This window comes from Enoplosus armatus, chromosome 15 (assembly GCF_043641665.1).
Source record: "Enoplosus armatus isolate fEnoArm2 chromosome 15, fEnoArm2.hap1, whole genome shotgun sequence".
In the NCBI taxonomy this organism is placed as follows: domain Eukaryota; kingdom Metazoa; phylum Chordata; class Actinopteri; order Centrarchiformes; family Enoplosidae; genus Enoplosus; species Enoplosus armatus.
The window spans coordinates 21,785,298-21,805,749 of NC_092194.1; the positions used below are offsets into that span (position 1 = coordinate 21,785,298).

At 44.9% G+C, this 20,452-nt stretch overlaps 1 protein-coding gene across 1 annotated transcript in view; it reads left to right on the top strand.

Annotated features, from left to right (window-relative positions):
- LOC139297582 (neuronal PAS domain-containing protein 3) overlaps positions 1-20,452 on the top strand; it is a 244,485-nt gene that overhangs the window by 120,925 nt on the left and 103,108 nt on the right. The window contains exon 4 of the mRNA XM_070920323.1: positions 20,023-20,105. Within this exon, the coding sequence (XP_070776424.1) occupies positions 20,023-20,105 (83 nt within the window). The remainder of the gene's footprint in view (positions 1-20,022; positions 20,106-20,452) is intronic.

The window sequence follows — 20,452 nt, forward strand, 5'->3', positions numbered from 1 at the left end:
CTTCATCTTTGTGTCTCTCAGCCAAAAACACAGAGGGGGGGAGAGAGGAGGGGGGGGGGAGGAGAAAGAGAGAGAGAGAGGGAGAGAGAGAGGAGAGAGGAATGGGGGGGGAGAGAGAGGGAGGGAGAGAGAGGAGAGAGAGGAATGGGGGGGAGAGAGAGGGAGGGAGAGAGAGGAGAGAGAGGAATGGGGGGGAGAGAGAGGGAGGGAGAGAGAGGAGAGAGAGGAATGGGGGGAGAGAAAGGGAGAGAGAGAGAGAGGAATGGGGGAGAGAAAGGGGGAGAGGGAGAGAGGAGAGAGAGGAATGGGGGGGAGAGAGAGGGAGGGAGAGAGAGAGGAGAGAGAGGAATGGGGGGAGAGAAAGGGGGAGAGAGGGGGAGAGAGAGGGGGGGAGAGGGGGGGAGAGAAAGGGGGAGAGAGAGGGAGAGAGGAATGGGGGGGGGAAAGGGGGGAGAGAGAGGAGAGAGAGGAATGGGGGGGAGAGAGAGGAGGGAGAGAGAGCAGGGGGGGAGAGAGAGGGAGGGAGAGAGGAGAGAGAGGAATGGGGGGAGAGAAAGGGAGGGAGAGAGAGCAGGGGGGGAGAGAGAGGGAGGGAGAGAGGAGAGAGAGGAATGGGGGAGAGAGAGAGGAGAGAGAGGAATGGGGGGAGAGAAAGGGGGAGAGAGAGGGGGGGAGAGGGGGAGAGAGAGGGGGGGAGAGGGGGAGAGAGAGGGGGGGAGAGAGGGAGAGAGGAATGGGGGGGGAAAGGGGGGAGAGAGAGGAGAGAGAGGAATGGGGGGGAGAGAGAGGGAGGGAGAGAGAGCAGGGGGGGAGAGAGAGGGAGGGAGAGAGAGCAGGGGGGGAGAGAGAGGGAGGGAGAGAGGAGAGAGAGGAATGGGGGGAGAGAGAGGGAGGGAGAGAGAGCAGGGGGGGAGAGAGAGGGAGGGAGAGAGGAGAGAGAGGAATGGGGGAGAGAGAGAGGAGAGAGAGGAATGGGGGGAGAGAAAGGGGGAGAGAGAGGGGGGGAGAGGGGGAGAGAGAGGGGGGGAGAGGGGGAGAGAGAGGGGGGGAGAGAGGGAGAGAGGAATGGGGGGGGGAAAGGGGGGAGAGAGAGGAGAGAGAGGAATGGGGGGGAGAGAGAGGGAGGGAGAGAGAGGGAGGGAGAGAGGAGAGAGAGGAATGGGGGGGAGAGAGGGGGAGGGAGAGAGAGGGAGGAGAGAGAGGAGAGAGAGGAATGGGGGGAGAGAAAGGGGGAGAGAGAGGGAGAGAGAGGAGAGAGAGAAATGGGGGGAGAGAAAGGGGGGGAGAGAGGGAGAGAGAGGGGGGAGAGAGGGGGGGAGAGAGAGCATTTGAATGTGTGTGTTAGCAACTATACAATAGTCCATAATCAGTGATATTCACCATAAAACCATTTGTCTCTCTCGTCCTCATTATCTCCATCAGATCTACTCGACTCAGATGTGGATGAGCGTCATTTTGTCATCACACCCCCCCCCCCCCTCTCCCTTTCTCCCCCCTCTCTGTCTCAGTGTTCGTCTCTCCTCGATGGAGCGATAATATCCATCTTATTACGCTCTGTGCGGAGCTGTCGAGGCTGGAGTGGGGAGGTTAAACGTCCACTCAGGGCTACGGTGAAGAGCACTGGGCTGAAGAGTCGAGCGCTCTCAGCTGATAGAAACGCTCGGGAAACGTCCCCCTCTGCTCGTCCTGTCCCAGAGACACACTCTGCACAGGTGGTTTAGGTCAAAGGAGGTAAAACAATGGATGAACCCAACACTTCTCTATATTCAGTCCACTTCTGTTCAGATGACTCTGCTGATACCTACAGGTTCAGACTGAAGGTTTACCTCCTCTTACCAGTTTTAATATTGTTCATTTGAGTGTTTATATGCCTGAGGTTGGTTCTGCATGCAGTGCCAGGGAAGGTCCGTCCGTCCCACGTAGGTGTGTCGTTTCAGTGGCTGTTCTTTGCTGATTGGCTGTAATGTTGGGACGGAGCAGCTCACGCTCTTTAATTCGATTGCGACACTTGTTGAAGCACCTGCAGGGTTTTTGTTTACAGATTTTGCACTCAGCTTTGTTTAAACTTGTTTTAAACAATACTTTCCCGCACAGCGGAACAGTAGGACTCCATTTTGGCAAATAAGTGGAAGAAACTTCTGCAGCTGCAGTTGATACCAGCCCATTATCCTAGCAATTACATCCACACCATGTGGTTTACATCCAGTGCCAACAACCAGTGCCAAAGCATGAAGTAGTGTGTCCTCTTTGATGTAGGAAGGGGGGAAAGTAAGGGTGTGGAGGTCAGGGTGGTGGATGTGTAGTGGATGCAGGAGGTGGAGTCGCCAAACCCTAACTACAGTTTATTTGCCATAACTACAATCTTTCTGCAATCATAACCAGACAGTAGTTACCATGTGCAGATGGTAGAAAGTGAGAATTTTAAAATGGTTACTGAACACGATCGAGGGTGATCGCACAAAATTAAGAGTTTTTAAGCATCCAAACCCTGACGAAGATGGCGGCAAGCATTAAACCTTTTCTAGCCTCATAGCTCAGTAGAGAGGTGACGGGCAACAGAAGATACAGACCACCACCAGCGCAGACGACCCCACCTGCTGGGGCTGATGGTGACGTCAGCTGTGAGCTAGAAACCACGCGATGATGTAAAAGAGCAAAATCTATTTCGGCGTTCTTTCTTTTGTTCGTTCGTTCATTTGTTGGCTGACTCCTTTTGTCAGATTGTGGTTTTGACCTTCTCGGTGTTTCCCTTCTTCCCGGGAAACAAGCCAGCTCTAAAATGACTCTCTGGCACTCGTCCTCCTCGCTCTCCCTTCCTCCAGCATCTCCTCCTTTGCTTTGTCCCCCATGTCTTCGTCATCTAGAGCCTTTTTTATTTCCCTGTTTCTCCGTCCATACTTCTGTCCTTCCTCTTCTCCTTTTTGTCCCTCCTCAATTTGTCCTTACATCCACCCTTTCCTCCTCTTCATCTCTTTCCCAGCGTCTTTCTGTCTCATGGTCCTGTCCTCCCTACCTCCATCTATTCCTCTATACTTTTCTCTGTCCCTTCCATCTTTGTGTCCCTCCTGTATTCTCTTCATTCATCATGCATCCCTCCTTCCCTCTCTTCTTCTTCTTCTTCTGTCTTTCCTTGCACACTCCTCCTCTCCCTCCTTTTATCCATCTTTCTATCCATCGCTCATCATTTCATTCCTCCCCTTTCCTCCTTGATGTAGTTCTCTTGTCTTTTTGTCTTTCTGTCCTTTCCTCTCCTTGTTTCCTCCTTTTCTACACTGTCCTGTCCTCTTTCTGTACCTCCTTCCATCTATCCTTCCCTCCTTCCCTCTGACTGCTCCTCCTCTTGTCATTTAAATCCTCTCCCGTCTTCATTCGTCTTCTTGTTTCCTGTTTCCTCATGTCTTCTCCTTGTCCCCCATCTCCTTCCCTTCATGTATTTCCTCCTGTCCATTTACTTCCTTTCTCTATCTGTCCTCCTCCCCTTGTTTTATCTACTCCTTTCTCCTCCTCTCCTTCCATCCTTTCTTTGTTGTACTTACACCTTACCTACATCTGTTCTCCTTCCCCACCTTCCTCCTCCTCCTCCTCCTCTCCTCTTTCTATGCTCTCTCTCCTTCAGAGCTGAGCAGTAAAAGCCGCTCTGGCAGCGAATCCTCTCCACTATAAAAGTTGTGACATTGAGACGTCTGGAACTATTTTAAGCTTCAGTTTTACTTCCTGGAACTGAATGAAATCACTGAACACCAGCAGCCAAAGACTCTGCCTCCTGCCAAAACTATTTATACCTTTTAATTCATCATATGAGCCCATAGTGGTTTGAAAAAGTGCTCTGAATAATATATTTTATACTTCTACTGTAAATGGCCTCCTCTGGGAAATAATGTGACAGCAAACGTAAAGATTCAAATGTGTGGATTTAGTGTGAAATTCATTTCCTAATTATCATTTGTTACCTGAAGATGACTTTAAGACACATTTCATGTCTGTTAACCAAGAATGTACAGCAGGATGTTTTGGAAATACGTAAGCACAGTTCTGTACTTTAGACCACGTTTACACAAAGTCACTTCATGCATCTTGGGCGGATCGAATGGCTATCTGATCTAAATGCATCCAAGAAGCATTCAAGATAGGTTGAAATCCAATTGCTCATCATTGCATTCTGGCCAGATGTTGAAAAGGTATCGAAGGTCTAAAATTACACTTAATTAGCAACAGTTTTAAAAACAGCCTCAAAACAAACAAAGGAAAACAAAGATGGACTGCAATCACATTTGTGACTTGACCAACAGAAACGTGTGTATATATATATGTGTGATGTATATATGTATATATACATGTGTGTAAAGTGTCTTAAACGTCTTGTGTGTCCACTACGCAGTGAACTACAACTACTGCAACTACTACTTCTTTACTTAGGTTATTACTTTGACTAATGTCGCTGACAGCTGTCCACTTCTTCCTTTTCTAGTGGCAATGTTACGAGTTTAAAGATGTAAACTATGTGTATCTGTTGGAGTAGGATACAGTCCAGGATGCGAACTGCACACTTGTGTGTTGTTGGAGTTTCTGGTAACTCGTCCGTTGAGCCTCTGAGTCGTTTTCTTTCTTCTCCTTCTGAGGATGAACAGAACTGAAAACACACTCAGAGCCAGCGAAGTAGTTTAAGTGAGAGCATTTGTTTCCCTCTTTCTCACCTTCTCTCTCACAAACACACACACACTCCTGCAGGCTTGTATTGTGCTGCAGTTAATAAAGTCTGTTCTGGTGTGTGTGTGTGTGGATCAGACCAACAGATAAGGACTGGACACTGATAAGGACTGCAGTAACTCCCTGTGCTCTGCAGACTCGCTGGTGGCTCGAGCCACTATTTTCCGTTCATACAGCCCTGCTTTTATTTCCAGAATTCAGGTTTTCACGTTAGATCAGGCTAACATGAACACGGTGAAACAAAATGGCATTTCAGTCTCATTATCGGACCGCTACTGATATTAATGTTAGTACTGTTAGCTGGATTATGTCCATTCAACCAGCAGATCGTCTCTGGCTATAGCGTTCGTTGCCTGGCAACCAAGGAAGTCACTGCACCCTCTGATATTCACCAAGAAATCGTTCCAGCATTAGTTACAGCATTATACTAATTAGACACGACATCATAATCAGTGAGCTGTAGAGGTGCTGGACAGAGCCAGGCTAGCTGTTTCCCCCTGCTTCCAGTCTTTATGCTAAGCTAGGCCAACCGTATCCTGCCTCCAGCTCTGTGCTCAACACACAGACATGAGATTGCCATCCATCTTCTCATCCAAGTATGCGAGAGGAGAAGTGTATATCCCAAAATGTGAAAGTATTTCTTAAACAATGTTATCATGAAGTCTGAACAACAGAGAGTAATTTAACACACGGCTGGAAAGCTTTGTTTTCTGTTTTTTAATATTGATAAACGTGTGCAGATATTGTAGGAGGAAAAAAAAGGAGCTTCGTTATTGAATATAATCCAGGGATTTTCAGATTTGTTGAATATTACCGTTTTGTGTGGTGACAGGGCGGCGTGTTCAGCAGCCATGCCTGACCTCGGCCTGTTCGGCTTTCCAGAGGATTTCGTGGTGTGTGACAGCAGATGAAACACTCTCCCAGTGTGTCTGGAAACCTTTCTGCCTCTAAATCAGTGCTGAAGGTTTAATATGAGCCGCCGTGACTTTCTGCTGCTCCAACTCCACATTTAAAAGACGATGATTTGGACCCTGACGGCTTATAATTAATTAACATCCACCTCCTCCTCCTCTGCCTCAGTCTCTCCATTTCTCTTTTTGGTTCTCGCCTCACTCGCTCTCCTTCTTCTTGATGCTCCTCCTTTCTCTTCTTCATCTTCTTCTTCTCTTTCCATCCCTCCCTCCTCCCATCACCGGTGGCATTCAGCCGTTTCCCATCCGACAAGTAATGTTCGTCCCTGCAACTTAATTACACTTAAATGGGAATCGGCTGAGGACGGAGAGACGGAAGGACAGACGGACAGACGGAGGGAGGATATGAAACCAGAGGGACGGCGGCGAGTAGCAAACCAGCATTTTATCCTTTGAGGATGAAAAAACCTTGTAGAAAGTTCTGGAAAGACTCCTTTTCACTCCTCATCCATGAGAATCCCCCTCTGTTGATCCCTCTCCTCACCCTCCCTCTCTTTTCTTACTCCGTCAATCCTTTTCCTTGCATCACCCGTGTCTCTCTTGTCAGACAGTTGGTCAGAGTTCATTAATTTTTACTGCTGAGGTAGTTTCCTCCGTGGACTGAGATTTGGGATCGGTTTCTACGGTTACCAGGCTGTAATAAGAGGTGAAACGAGGTGAAAAGACGACTGCAGCGCTCTCACTAAGTGCTGCTATTTGAGCTGAATTACACACAAATTTGCAATCAAATGTTGTATCAGGAACGCACCAGGAGTCAGAGTGATCACTCTCGAGTGCTTCTGACTCATTGGGAAATTCGCCCTGATCTTGTCTACCTCTGTGGTTTAGAGCCAGACCCTTCGTCTGTCAGGATTAGGGGTTCAACTTCCTGTCCGGAGCCAGGCCTTAGAGCTGCGTCCTTCAGACGGTTTCATCCTGAAAGATTTTTACTTCTCTTGGTTCACTGCTTTGGTCCAAAACTGAAATAACTCAACAAATATGATAAAGATCGCCATGAATTATTTTACAGACATTCATGCTGCCAAGAGGATAAACCCTCCGCACTTTGCGGACCCCCTGACTCTTCGGATGAAATATTTTGGTTCACAGTGAAATGAATTTCCTGTTCCTGAAGTGTGATTACTTTGATCGTCCCTTAACTTTTCTTCTCGCGGAATAATCAGGTCTAAACTTTAAGTTTGGCAACGATCCCATTGACAAACATTGGAATTTGCGATCTTGTTCAGAGAAATGGGGCTGTTACGTTTCTAAAGATATGATATGAAATGTTTAATTAGCCCAAGAGTCAGAAACAGAAAGAAATGAAGTCTTTTCAATTCTGCAGAGACGGAAACACAAGAGCTGAGGACCTTCAGTCTTAAATGAATCTTGTGTTCCAGCCCAGTTTATACTGGACAGATCTGCAGTGATTAATGTCCTTTGTTTGACGAGGTGGAAAGTTAAGGCATGGAGGTCGGGGTGGTGGATGACTTTCATGTAGTGCTAAAGGCAAATAGCATGCTAAATTAAGATGGTAACCATAGTAAACAATGCCCGCTAAAGCTCAGCATGTTAATTGTGAGCATGTTAGCATACTGACATTAGTATTTTTGCTCTGCTGTACAGAGCTCATCAGCATCTTGTTTAAAGCTGTGAAACTGTGTAAACTAAGACAGAAATAGCTATTATAGCTAGCCAGCTAATTTCTGTCCCTGGTGTCTTTGTCCGTCCAACACTTTGGTCCACAGAAAGCTTCTGAACAACCAAACGATAGATATTATTGGTCCCTAACGGATGAATTGCAAACGTTGACACCCGTGACTTTTCATTTAGCGCCACCATCAGGATAATATTTCTAAAGAGCAGCTTGTCGTTTTATATTTTAGTGACCCCATGAACTTTCTCCGAGCAGGACCCTCAGGACACACTTTCAGCTCCACCTCAGCTTCATCGAGATGTCGTTTGTTGTGTCTAACTGTAATGAACTCTGTTGCCACTAGAGGCCGCTGGCAGGCCTTAAGACTTCTCATGTATTTTATATTTGTATTATTATTGTTAAAATGGAATAAGAACAGGGAGAACAAGATGAAAAGACACACTAAAAAACGAACACAACATTGTCGACAGCACAGGTAAAGACGTCATTATATAGAAATATATTAAACACACACACACGCAGGCCGAGCCTGCAGTGCAGTTATTATGTGTGGTGACAGTGTGACAGAGAATAATGGAGACACGTGGCCTCGTTCACCTCTGTGTCTGTTAAATTAATGACTAACAGCTTCACACTAAACTCCTGCAGCTCACTCTGTCTCATGTTACAGCCCAGACAAATTAACAGCAGATTAACACCGAGGAGAGCAGCAGTCTGTCTGCTCACTTCATCTGCGTTACCAGCCGGAGTCTCAGACGCCACCGATGGACAATACACCTCCAACATTTAGCATCTTAGACTATGGCAGCTTAAGTCTAGCATGTCTTCATCCAAAATGGTCCGTCAGGGTCGACAGACATGTGAAACAACATTCAGACCATCACCGGACAGTTAAACTGATATATACAGTTAGTATGACCCATTCAATGGGAGGACATTTCTGGAAATCGTGAATGAAAAAAACATTATTACAAATTAGAGCAACCTAAATAAAATGAGCAAAGAAAATACAAAATAAAACAATTGACTGTTCTTATGTTTGTGGTCAGAGTGGAACCTTCATTATATCACTGTTAGATTATTGAAATAATACCGATACCAGCTCGTAACTGAAGTTATGTTTGACTGGTGTTGTTACATTTCCAGCAGTGAAATAACACAAATCTGTTTTCAGTCACCTACACTTCAGTCTTTCCTCCTCACTCTGACTTTAAGCTGCAGTTGTTGAACAAGCTGTAAGAGTGGAAGACTGAACCTCGGAGGTGTAAACGATATCTGTAACAACCCTTCAGGTCTCAGGCCGAGGAGAGGTTGCTCCTATGATCCTCTCCATCTGAGGACAGAAGACAGAAGCTCGTTTCTGTGGTGAAGAAGACTCATGGGATATGAAGCTGTTAAATGCTAAATTAAAATCTTTGTGAAATATTAGATGTGTTCCATTTAAGAACAGAGTGTAAGCAATGTGTAGCATTAGCCTTTTGAGCTAACGGTATGTAAGAAATGAAAACAAAACTAAAGTACAGCTTTGGATCGTAGATCAGTTGTGGGTCTCAAGAGAACTCTGGGTATTTTAATACTACAGGTTTACTACAGGCGGGTATTTTAATACTTTAGGATGGATGGCTCCAAATACTACAATAACCAACACCTTCAGAAGCTGTTGCCTTGAAGAAGCTGGTCAGACTCATTTCAAAATGCTTTGTTGTTAGTATTTGCAGCAAGATGTGGCACTGTAGCTGCTGAATTCATCCCAAAACTGATCCAGAATCTGAAAGGGAACTGATTTAAAGGTTTCCACAAAGCGTTATCTTTAGCGGCACGCAACAGAGCTCAAAGCTCTGTGATTGGATGTGTTTTTTTACTGAAATGCTCCTTGTTTTGATGTCCACAGCCGTACTTTTGACTTTTTTATCACAGAACCTGATATTTTCTAACACAGTTGTTCATCCTTCGTACTGATGATTCAACCAGGAAAGTTTCGTGTCCGTCCGAGCTTCTATGTCCTCCCACTTCACTACTTTAAATGGAGAGCTGTAACAAGACGGAGTAAATATCTTTCACCCTGTGTGATTCAGATTCAGTCTGACGTGAACACGTATGTTTCTGTGAGGTGGGTTTTTAAAAGAAACAGGAAATGATGAGAGGAGGCGAGAAGAAAAGCGGAGAAGGAGTTCAGCGCTGGCAGGTCGACTCGTGTTAATCCTGACTGCTGCTGGTCCACGTACACTCCCTCTGCGGCCGTCCACCGCCTTGTTCCCTTCACGCACAGTAGGCTGCCACTTAATTAACGTACGTGTGTGTGTGTGTGTGTGTGTGTGTGTGTGTGTGTGTGTGTGTGTGTGTGTGTGTGGGGGTGTGTGTGTGTGTGTTCACGCCCTTTTCCCACGTATTATGGTGTTCAGCCGTTCCCAGTGCGGGTATTCAGGGGCTTGTTCAGTTCACCACTGGGGCGTCAGGGCCCCTACCTAATTACACTGTGTGTGTGTGTGTGTGTGTGTGTGTGCCCAAGAACATATCTGGCTTCTACGTGTGTGTGTGTGTGTGTGTGTGTGTGTGTGTGTGTGTGTGTGTGGTACAGTAGGCTGGTTCCTAATTACTGTCTGCTCCTTGTATTCCCTCAGTGCCAATACCTTCCTGCCTCACTGAACCCTCGCTGTGTGTGTGTGTGTGTGTGTGTGTGTGTGTGTGTGTGTGTGTGTGTGTGTGTGTGTGTGTGTGTGTGTGTGTGTGTGTGTGTGTGTGTGTGTGTGTGTGTGTGTGAGCAGCCGATCATGTACTCTGACAAATTCAGACACAAGAGAAGCCTCAAATCTCACGAGGTTTTGGATTGACACACACACACACACACACACACACACGTGTCTCTCCTTCAGTGTCACAAACATCCACACGACTGAACACAAACAACTGCCCACATTTGTTTTGCTAAACTTTTAAATGGATGAGGAGTCGGAAACAGAAACTGCAACGAGCGGCAGCTACTCTGCACGTTGTTACACGTTTGCAGCGACCAATATATCCACATTATCTCCACATTATATCCACATGATTGTCCTCATGATGATTATTTTTGGTGCCCAGAAACGAATGAAATAAAAAGTCGACCTAAAAAGATTATTTTGAGTTAGCCTAGCTTACTAATGTTAGCGCTGATTCCCACTTATTCCAACAGAGCCCTCAGCAGCAGGAGGGGGGGACCAGTACAGCTGTTTACCCTAACTAACTAACTAACTAACTAACTAACCAACCAACCCAGCCACTGTCTGTCACCTGCTCGTGATCTCTCTTCAGATATGAATGCGAGGTACATGAACTTGCTGCTGTAACAGTGAACACAGACTTGGACCAGAGTCAGTTATCAGTATAAAATAGAGACTGAACATAATAATTTACTGACTCAAAAAGTGGATTTAGTGTTAAGTTTCTGGCTCCTCTCCTGAAGAAGGCAGCACGAGCCAAAACTCTGATTCATGAAACTCAAAATAAAAAACACTGCGTCAGAGTTATGAGTCTGTGCCCCCCCCCCCACGACTTTCGACTTTCACAGTTATTCAACTCGTGTTGATGTTTATCGAATTTAATTTAAAGATTTCTGCTTCTGAGGTTGTGTTTTCTCTTTAAGAGCAGTTTAACTGTCAAATTCAAACATTGAAGAACATTTAACATGTTTCGTTACCAAATAAGACAAACATGTGAGTGTCTGCGTCTGTCTCACCACCTGTCCATGTCTCTGTCTGTCCATCCGTCTCTCTGTCCTCCCCCTCTGTCCCCATTGGTCTTTCTCCATGTTGTCTCTCTCTGTCTCTCTCTCTCTCTCTACTGTCTCTCTCTGTCTCTCTCTCTACTGTCTCTGTCTCTCTGTCTGTCTGTCTGTCTGTCTCTCTGTCTCTCTCTCTCTGTCTCTCTCTCTACTGTCTCTCTCCCTCTCTCTGTCTCTCTCTACTGTCTCTCTCTCTCTGTCTCTCTCTGTCTCTCTCTCTGTCTCTCTCTCTACTGTCTCTCTCCCTCTCTCTGTCTCTCTCTACTGTCTCTCTCTCTCTGTCTCTCTCTCTACTGTCTCTGTCTCTGTCTCTCTGTCTCTCTGTCTGTCTCTCTCTCTCTGTCTGTCTCTCTGTCTCTGTCTCTCTGTCTGTCTCTCTCTCTGTCTCTCTCTCTCTACTGTCTCTGTCTCTCTGTCTGTCTGTATGTCTCTCTCTCTGTCTCTCTCTCTGTCTCTGTCTCTCTCTACTGTCTCTCTGTCTCTGTCTCTCTCTGTCTGTCTGTCTGTCTCTCTCTCTGTCTCTCTCTACTGTCTCTCTGTCTCTGTCTCTCTCTCTCTCTGTCTGTCTGTCTGTCTCTCTCTCTGTCTCTCTCTCTACTGTCTCTCTCCCTCTCTCTCTGTCTCTCTCTACTGTCTCTCTACTGTCTCTCTCTCTCTGTCTCTCTCTCTCTCTCTGTCCTCTCTTGTCCTTGACTCCAACACACACCAGCTGGCACTCAGCCAAGTGTAGAGACAGCAGAGATGATTATACACACACACACACACACACACACACACACACACACACACACACACACACACACACACACACTGGAAGCGACAGCAGAGGGATGTCATCGAGAGAGAGAGAGACAGAGAGAGCAAAGAAATGAACTTCAGGATAGATAACTGCAACGAGAGAATGAAGACATTACTGAGAGAGACTGTGTGTGTGTGTGTGTGTGTGTGTGTGTGTGTGTGTGTGTGTGTCGGTTGATTGAGAAGTTAGAAGTCTTAATCAGGTTGCTCAGAGAAGAGGCGACCAATAGGAATCCAACAATAGCTTCAGAGTACCTGTCTGTGCCACGCGTCCAACCCACAAACCGTGAAGTTAAAGGAGTTAAATGGCTTAAAACATTGTTCCCATTATCTTCTGAGAAACTCCACCTGCTTTGAAAACCTTAATCACGCGGTCATGTGGTCTAAAGTCAAATTCAACATTCTTACCTGCAAACCAGCACAACAGTCAAACAGGTCAGTCAGCTGATTCCAGAGCTGCAGAAGTTACCTGGTGACATAAAGAACAAAGTGACCCTGTCAGCTTTATGACCTCACCAGTGTGTCGTCTTCTGTCTCCAACACACTCCCTCATCGAGCTCTGCGTCCAGTCTGATCGTTGAACGATAACTGCTGAATTATTCAACACAAGCGGAAAATTACGGAGCGATTCGCTGCTCATTTGCGGATGTGAGGGACTCTGAAGACGGCAGTCCAACGAGGAGGTTTTCATCTCTGCCCCTTCTTTTCTGACTGTGACACGTCTTTCTTCTCTGCATTATTAATGATTTGGTTTCAAAATCAGACATTATTGACTTTATGAAACCGTCTTGAACCTTTAAACCTACTGATAGTCTGTATATGCTAAATTAATCCTGTCCCGTTCTGACACAATGTGGAGTGTAATGATAATAATGAAGTTAATCTATAGAGCGCTAAAATCAAACTAAAGGTGCTTAACTTAAGATCAGAACGATGACAGTAAACAGTAAAAAATGAAAGTCAAACAGCCACAACAGACTCAGGAAAAGGACAGATATTAATATACCACAGAAGACATAAACCGCTGTGTTCCACCTTAACGTGTATTTAAACTGTTCTCTGGCTGCAGGCTGTTGCACTGTAAAACATCTCAGTGCTGAACAGTAAAAGTATCTGTGAAGGAGTTTAAACGCTGAAATGTTGCAGGTGTAGTGGAGCGACTCTGCCAGAGTTAATCGGCCCCAACATCTCATTCCTCCTTTAGGCTGACTGGCTCTCGTTTATGTGATGAGCTGTAAACTTTGTAATGTGTCACAGAGAGCTGCACTTCCCTCTCGCTCAGTCTGCTGCTTCCTGCACGGCTCCTGTTAATACCAGGCTTATACCGAAGACCTTTATTGTGAAGCAGACATTTAACATGTACCCCAACAAGCTAGTTTATTTTGAAGTTGGTTGTTTTGAAAAGAATCACAACCTTCATCCTCAAAGTAATAATCTAAACAACACACAACAACATTCTTCTATTAGAAATGGAAAGTTGAATTTATGAGGTCTGGAATGATCGGTAGCTCATGGTGGCTAATGTTAGCTAACGTTAGCTAATGTTAGCATACTTTAGATGCTGCAGCGTAGCTGACGTTCACTTCATGACTTCTGCTTGTGCTAATGCTGCACTACGTTTTAACAGATAGACATTCAAAGTGAAGACGGTTCAGCTAGCTCGCTGTCAGACTGCCTAATGATGATGTCGTCAAAGCTACCGACTCAAGAGCATCATGGGAAATGAAGGAAAATCTATCGTTTTCCTGTAAGTTCCACTTGTGGCCACAGTGGCCGCTGTTCAGCAAACACGACGAATGATGAATCCAAATAACTTAACGTGATGATCTGTGAAAATGAACCATTCGCTCCTCCGTTCATTCATTTATTCATTCACTCTTCTTCTTTTTTTTCTTTTGAAGAGCCACAATTTACAGCGAGAGGATCTGTGTGAGAGCTCGTTACAGGGCCGAGTCAGACGGTTAAAGTTTGATGATGGAAAAGAGAGAGAACATGGATTATTAAGCAGAGCTGGTCATGAAAAGTTAAAGTGGTTGAAAGACGCCTTTAAAAAGATTCTAATTAAAACAAATGTCTCCACTGCTGATGACTTTTTAAACAGTCCTGGGGGGCTGCGAGTGTTTGGTTAACAGGGCAACATTCAGCCATTTTGTAAAAATCCTTCTGTCATCTCCTCTCTTCTGCCTCCGTCTGTCTTTTCATACAGGAAGTCAGCTGATGTCCTGACATCACTTCCTGTCTGCTCCTGTAACTCAACACAATCTTTAATTGACCTCTCTGAAAACGTGAAACGTGTCCCTGGGGTTTATTATCCGTAATCCAAGATGAATTAATATCTACTACAGCACTTGGTATAAGCATTGGAGCCTTTGTTTTTTTAAATTAAATGATTAATTTGTTAGCATTCAAAAAACTACAGCTAGCATGAAGTTTTAGTAGCAGTTAATACATCGTGACTTTTCTCTCCACTAACTGTGATGTCCAGCCACGCTCTCTTCTAACGTCACCTTTATTTTGAAAGTCTAACCGGATGTTACATATTTATGTATAAATATAACTTGATTCACGTTTGTCTCGACATACGGAGTGAGCCATCGGCACACTGCGGTTATATTGTCGGGCTGGACTTTTCATAATTGGCATTATTAGAAATCTGGAATGAGATTTCCTGAAAGGTTTTTTTAACGTCCTGTTTACGTTCACAGTCTCTCCTTGAGGTCTGACAAACACGTTGAATGCTTTTATTTCCTCATAAAACATTTGCAAAGCAGATATTTGTAATATTTTGGAGCCAGCACTGTTTATGTCCATGTTCTTTCCTGCCTTTTGGTTTACAAACTGAACACAGTGCTGCGAGTGGTCAAAACCTCCACAGGGTGCCTTTAAGTCTGGACCAAAGACCTGAAGCTCCACTTTCACGTCCCGGCTCTCCTCTCATATTCCTTGCAGCAGTCTTTATGTTCCTCAGTCATCTCTTCCTTCTGTCGACCTGTCGATGTTTCTTTCCTTCAGCGATCCCTCACTTCCTTCTGCTGTCCCACCTTCCCTTCAGTCCTCCCCCCTTCCTTCTCTCTCTCCATCCCTGAAGTCTTTTGTCAGGTCTTGATAAATTGACTCTGACATTCTGCCAAAATGGCTGCCCTCACTCTCTCTTTCACACGCACGCACACACACACACACACACACACACACACACACACGCACACACACGCAATCACACACACACACACACACTCCAGTATTTTTACACCTACCACTAATTGAATTGGCAATTTGTGTAACAGTACCGACCCCCCCCCCTCACACACACACACACACACACTTTTCCTTCTCCAACACACACCTACCTCTACCTCTAACACACACTCTAACACACACAAACATAAACAAACATACACACACACACGTTCTGGCCGGCAGTCTGGAGGTTGTCGTTTACTCCTTTAATCCAACCTGCAGCACGAGGGAGCAGCTACACACACACACACACACACACACACACACACACACACACACACACACACACACACACACACACACACACACGCACACATCCCTGGTTTGTTGCCAATTTCATATTAAACAAGAAAATAAATTAACAACAGCAGTAATGTTTGACTTTGTGAGTCAAAGTTAAATTGACTTTCCAATAAGATGGTCAGACACACACACACACACACACACACACACACACACAATATATACAGTTTTGTATATTTTAAGTTGGCCTGACACTTTTTGTATTTCCTCATGATTTTATGCTTTTTAATTCTATTCTGTTTTCTTCTTCTTCTATTTTTAAAAACATATTTATTTATAGTTTTCTTCTTTATTCCTTCTCTCTCGTCCTCGCCTCCAGCATCCCTCTTCTCTCTCCATCACTCCTTCTTTCCCTCTCTTCCCTCCCTCCACCTCCCTTTCCTCCCTCATTGACCCCCCCCCCCCCCCGCTCTTTTTACTTTCCACTTCAATTTTATTGCCTTTTAATCATTTTTGCATGATTTATTTAAAAGGGAAATCTGTATTTTTTATTATTAGGAAAGGAAATGTGTGTGTGTGTGTGTGTGTGTGTGTGTGTGTGTGTGTGTGTGTGTGTTTGTGTGTGTGAGAGAGAAAGAGACAGTGTGTGTGTGTGTGTGTGTGTGTGTGTGTGTGTGTGTGTGTGTGTGTGTGTGTGTGTGTGTACTGGACTCGTGCTGCAGGTTCAGGTCTTTGTTTGTAACCACATCTCCCAGGAGTGTGTGTGTGTGTGTGTGTGTTGCGTTGTGTTCAGGGATCTCGCTGCAGACAAACAACAACAATATGAACACACACACACACACACACACACACACACACACACACACACACTGACGGCTAAACGCTCAGAGCATCGCTGGAGGGGCTAGCTGAAAAACACACACACACCAAACTTGTTTACTGCCAGCGAAGTCGACCCAGAGAGAGAGGGAGGGTTTCATTGTTATTCTCTGGCCGTCATGTGTTCATCTTCCTCCTCATCCTCTTTTACTCTCCTCTTCCTCCTCAGCAGACTGTAATGATCACATGACAGATATGGACCAATGAAAGCTGTCGGTGGGCTACTCTTTGGTCGACTTGTTACTTCTGCAAACTTCTGATTCTTCAAAACAAGATTATGTTCAGTTTATGTTCTTCTTCCTCTTCATCACCTCCTTTGTTTAATCCCTCCTCCTCCTCCTCCTCCACCTTTAACCCAGGTCTCTCACGTCCTCTCCCCGTCCCTTCTTCCTCCCAGCCTTCCTAACATCGTGGTTTTCCCTCCTCACAGTCCCCATGCCTTGTTCTTCCTCAGCTTCTTCTCATAGTCGTCCACCTCCTCTTTGTTATGACTTCATCCTCCCCCGACCTCCTCTTACTCCACAAACGTCATATTTGTCTTTGATCTTTTAGTTATGTTGGTGGATTAAGTTTAGACTGCATCCTAGATTGAGTTTCTGTGTGTTTGAGGCTTCGTGGTTCAGATTATCAGACTTAAAACAAAATGTATTTTATAGAAATACGTCTGATGTTCCTGCGAGATCCAGCAGAGCTCTCTTCTCTCATCACTCCTTTTCTTAAAGTCTCTCATTCACAAGGGCATTTCATTACATCATTAATTGAGCCTAATTCAGCTACATTACCCCCCCCCCCCAAAAAAAAAAAAATGACAGGAGGGGTGTGTGTGAGTGTGTGCTTAAATTCAGTGTAATGAGGTCTGCAGGGAGACGAGGACGGAGGTTGTGTAGAGAGGAGAAAATTACCTCAGGGCAGAAAAATCTCTCTTTTAGTGAGCTTTAATGCCCCTCTGTCGGCCTGTCTCACCGCCTGAAACTGTCTCACTGTCTGGCTTACACTCTGTCTCTCCTCTCTCTTCGTCTGGTCCTTGTTTGTTTCTTTATGTCACAAGCAATTTTATTTAATAGCACATTTTCTGTTAAATAAACTTGACGTTCTTTACATTAAAATAACAACAAGTAATATGTAGAGAAGAATAAAACAAAACATTTCAGAGACAAACCACGAAGACGGACATGTACTGTTGAATGTGGGCACAGCTGTGACGGATCAGGCACTCACCAGATATGGATCTTTTTCAAGGTCCAGTTGGAAAACCATCTAATGATGAGCTGAGAGCTCAGACTGGGAAGTAGCAGGTGAGCAGCTCAGAAGGGTACTTTGAAGACTTTAGGTAGGAATTTGACATTGACTCTGTTCGTCCTGTAACACTGCAGAACTTCATGAAATGAAACGTAGCGTGTTTCCATGGTCACGGGTTCCTGGAGGTGATACTACATCCGACCTCCTGGTACCTTCAGATGCATCGTCACAAATCCAACATTCACGCGAGGAGAGTTTGAGTCACATAGAAGCAAATGTTTTCTTAAACAATGTCATTTTACGTAATCTGCTGTAATCTGGCAAAATAGTTCAGTATCACCTCTTCTGCAATGTCCAACGCCAATATTTTTTAATTCTCGCTTTTAAAAACCAACAATTAACGTAAAGAAAAAGACCATCATGTAAAATAAACTACCATTAAAGTAAGATTAGCAACTAAACAGGTGAACTTCTGTGGTGAAAGTCACCTGACAAACGGTAAGGTGTGTAATATGGATGTGATTGTTGGGATGCTGGTCTGGTCTGGTCTGGTCTGGCTCGTGCTGCATCTTGGACTGGTCATTTGGATGCTTTCATGGAGCGCAGAACAAAATCCAGCGCTCTGTTCGAGGCAACATGTTGGTGCTTTCTGCTGGTGGCTGTCTGTGACCTATTTTTAGGGTTGAAAGATGCAGATGTACAGTGACTGAATACTGGTGACAAAGGGGAGTTTTTAGATTTTAAATTCTCTTCCTGTCTGTCTCTCCCACTTTCTGGCTTTGTCTTCTTTTGGGAAAGAGAGAGCGCGAGAGAGAGACAGTCTAACCTGAGGGCAGATTCTTCACATAGCCACCTCTCTCTCTCTATGGCTGTTGTACTTTCTGTTTTTCTCTTTAGACAGAGTTTTGCCCTCAGGGAGAAATTTTAGAAAGCTATAAACCATTTCTCTCTCTTGTCTGCCTCTCACTGTCTCTCTCGTTCTCCAGAGATGAACAGTGATGGGTGGAAAGATGAGAATAATAAAAAGGAGGGCGAGAAACAAAAAGGAAAAGGGAATAAATGAGAGAGAGAGACGGGCTCTTTGTGGTATCGCTGCCTTCAGACTCTCCTATCAGGCCACTCTGGCATCGTCTAGAGTGCTTATTTGGTTGGAAACCGTGATCAGAACGTCCTGTGCAGTATTAGAGTCTATAATGACGTCACAGCCTCCTCCGAACTGTCTCCCCAATCTCTTCCCAAGAACTCCGTCTATGTCTTGTGTGTCGTCTCAACACGATGAATCGCTCAAATGGGGACAACTGACAAAAGAAAGACTAGAATACTGAGATCTACTGACGCCGGAGAACGCTGTTTTCATCCCCCTGTCCGACCGAATGACGATCACAACACTGACCAAGTCGTTTCAGAGGCCCAAACTTTCTCAAGTTTCTTGACGAAGGTCCAGAGGAACAGAAACGTTAATAAACTGTGACGCTGAGCGAGAGCAGTGTACGGGATCTTCTTTTCTCAGGACTGAAGTCATATTTTCCTTCATCAGAGTTAGTTGGATGTGCAAATATCTCCTTGAAATAAGAGGCCCAAGCTTAACCATACTGTAACCAAAGCAGTGCATGCCAGAGATATTGACTTCTTCTGTAACTGTAGGCCCCAAAACAAGAACATGAATGAATAGAATGAGACACTGAATACTGTGTAATGTGAACCTGTCCATATCACAACATGTGACGGCTATGAGCTAAGACTTCTAAAGCCACCAACACCATCATAGACTCTCATGAGACAACGTAAAGTGACTGCGAGACAAGCCATGGACCAATCAGCTAACAGCTCTTCTATTAGTGCACATTCACCTGCAGGTCAAGAAAATTACTAATGACTCTTTTTTTATTTTGAAGAATGGATCAAATGACTGTAATGTGAAAGGACAAACCCACAGATAACTCTGCAGCTCTCTGCTCTACAGATCATTTTAACATCTTTCACCTCACAGATTTGGTTGAATCGCACGTTCACTGTGATTCAGTGTCCACACAAACTCCACCTGTCGGTAACTTTGAACAAACCTGCATGCAAATACACTCCTGATTGTTTTTTTTTAAACATTAAATGAGGTCCTCCTCAGATTGTTCCTCTCTGTGTGGAGACAAAGTTTTGCTGGTTGACTTTACAAAATTAAACATGTCAGTTCAAATGTATTAGCATGAAGCTAACGGTTCCTGTTGGTTTCAATGAGGAGGGCTAACAATATTAAGCTGTCGCACTGTTCCAGACTGTTCTGCAGAGCTGACCTCACTGGTTCCTCTTGTCCTGTGCCATGTGTGTTCGTCACGCTAGGCTGTATAAGTGTGTGTGTGTGTGTGTGTGTGTGTGTGTGTGTGTGTGTGTGTGTGTGTGTGTGAGCTTTGCTTGTATCAATGTGTCTGAGTCTCACCGGTCTTCTTCTGTCCTGTCCTGTGCTTTCTCTCTCCTTGTGTGTGTGTATGTATGTATGTGTGTTTGTTTGTTTGTTTGTTTGTGTGTGTGTGTGTGTGTGTGTGTGTGTGTGTGTTTAGCTATCGGTGCCCAGCGAAGGAGAAATACCAGCGTCGTCGCGTCAGAGATCTTCGAGCCTCACCTGGGCAGCCACATTTTACAGGTAGGAACTGTTCACGGTTCACGGTTGACTTTATCTGAACACGCCTTTGGAAACAAGTGCAGGGTCACACACACCTGTGTGAATACACTCATAGACAAATGCACAATGTCTCACACACACACACACACACACACACACACACGCAAACCTCCTTCATATTGTGGACAATACTGTTCAGATGTTTACATTTCTGGTTTCCTTGTCAAGCTTGTGTTACCTGCTGTGACCAGAGTCTAGGACAGGTAAGGTATAAGAGCAACTGCACTGAAGATTGTGGCAAACTGTTTTGTTATTGGTTCACAGGTATGTTATAATGTGAAATAAACACCAGTCATGTTAACATGCGT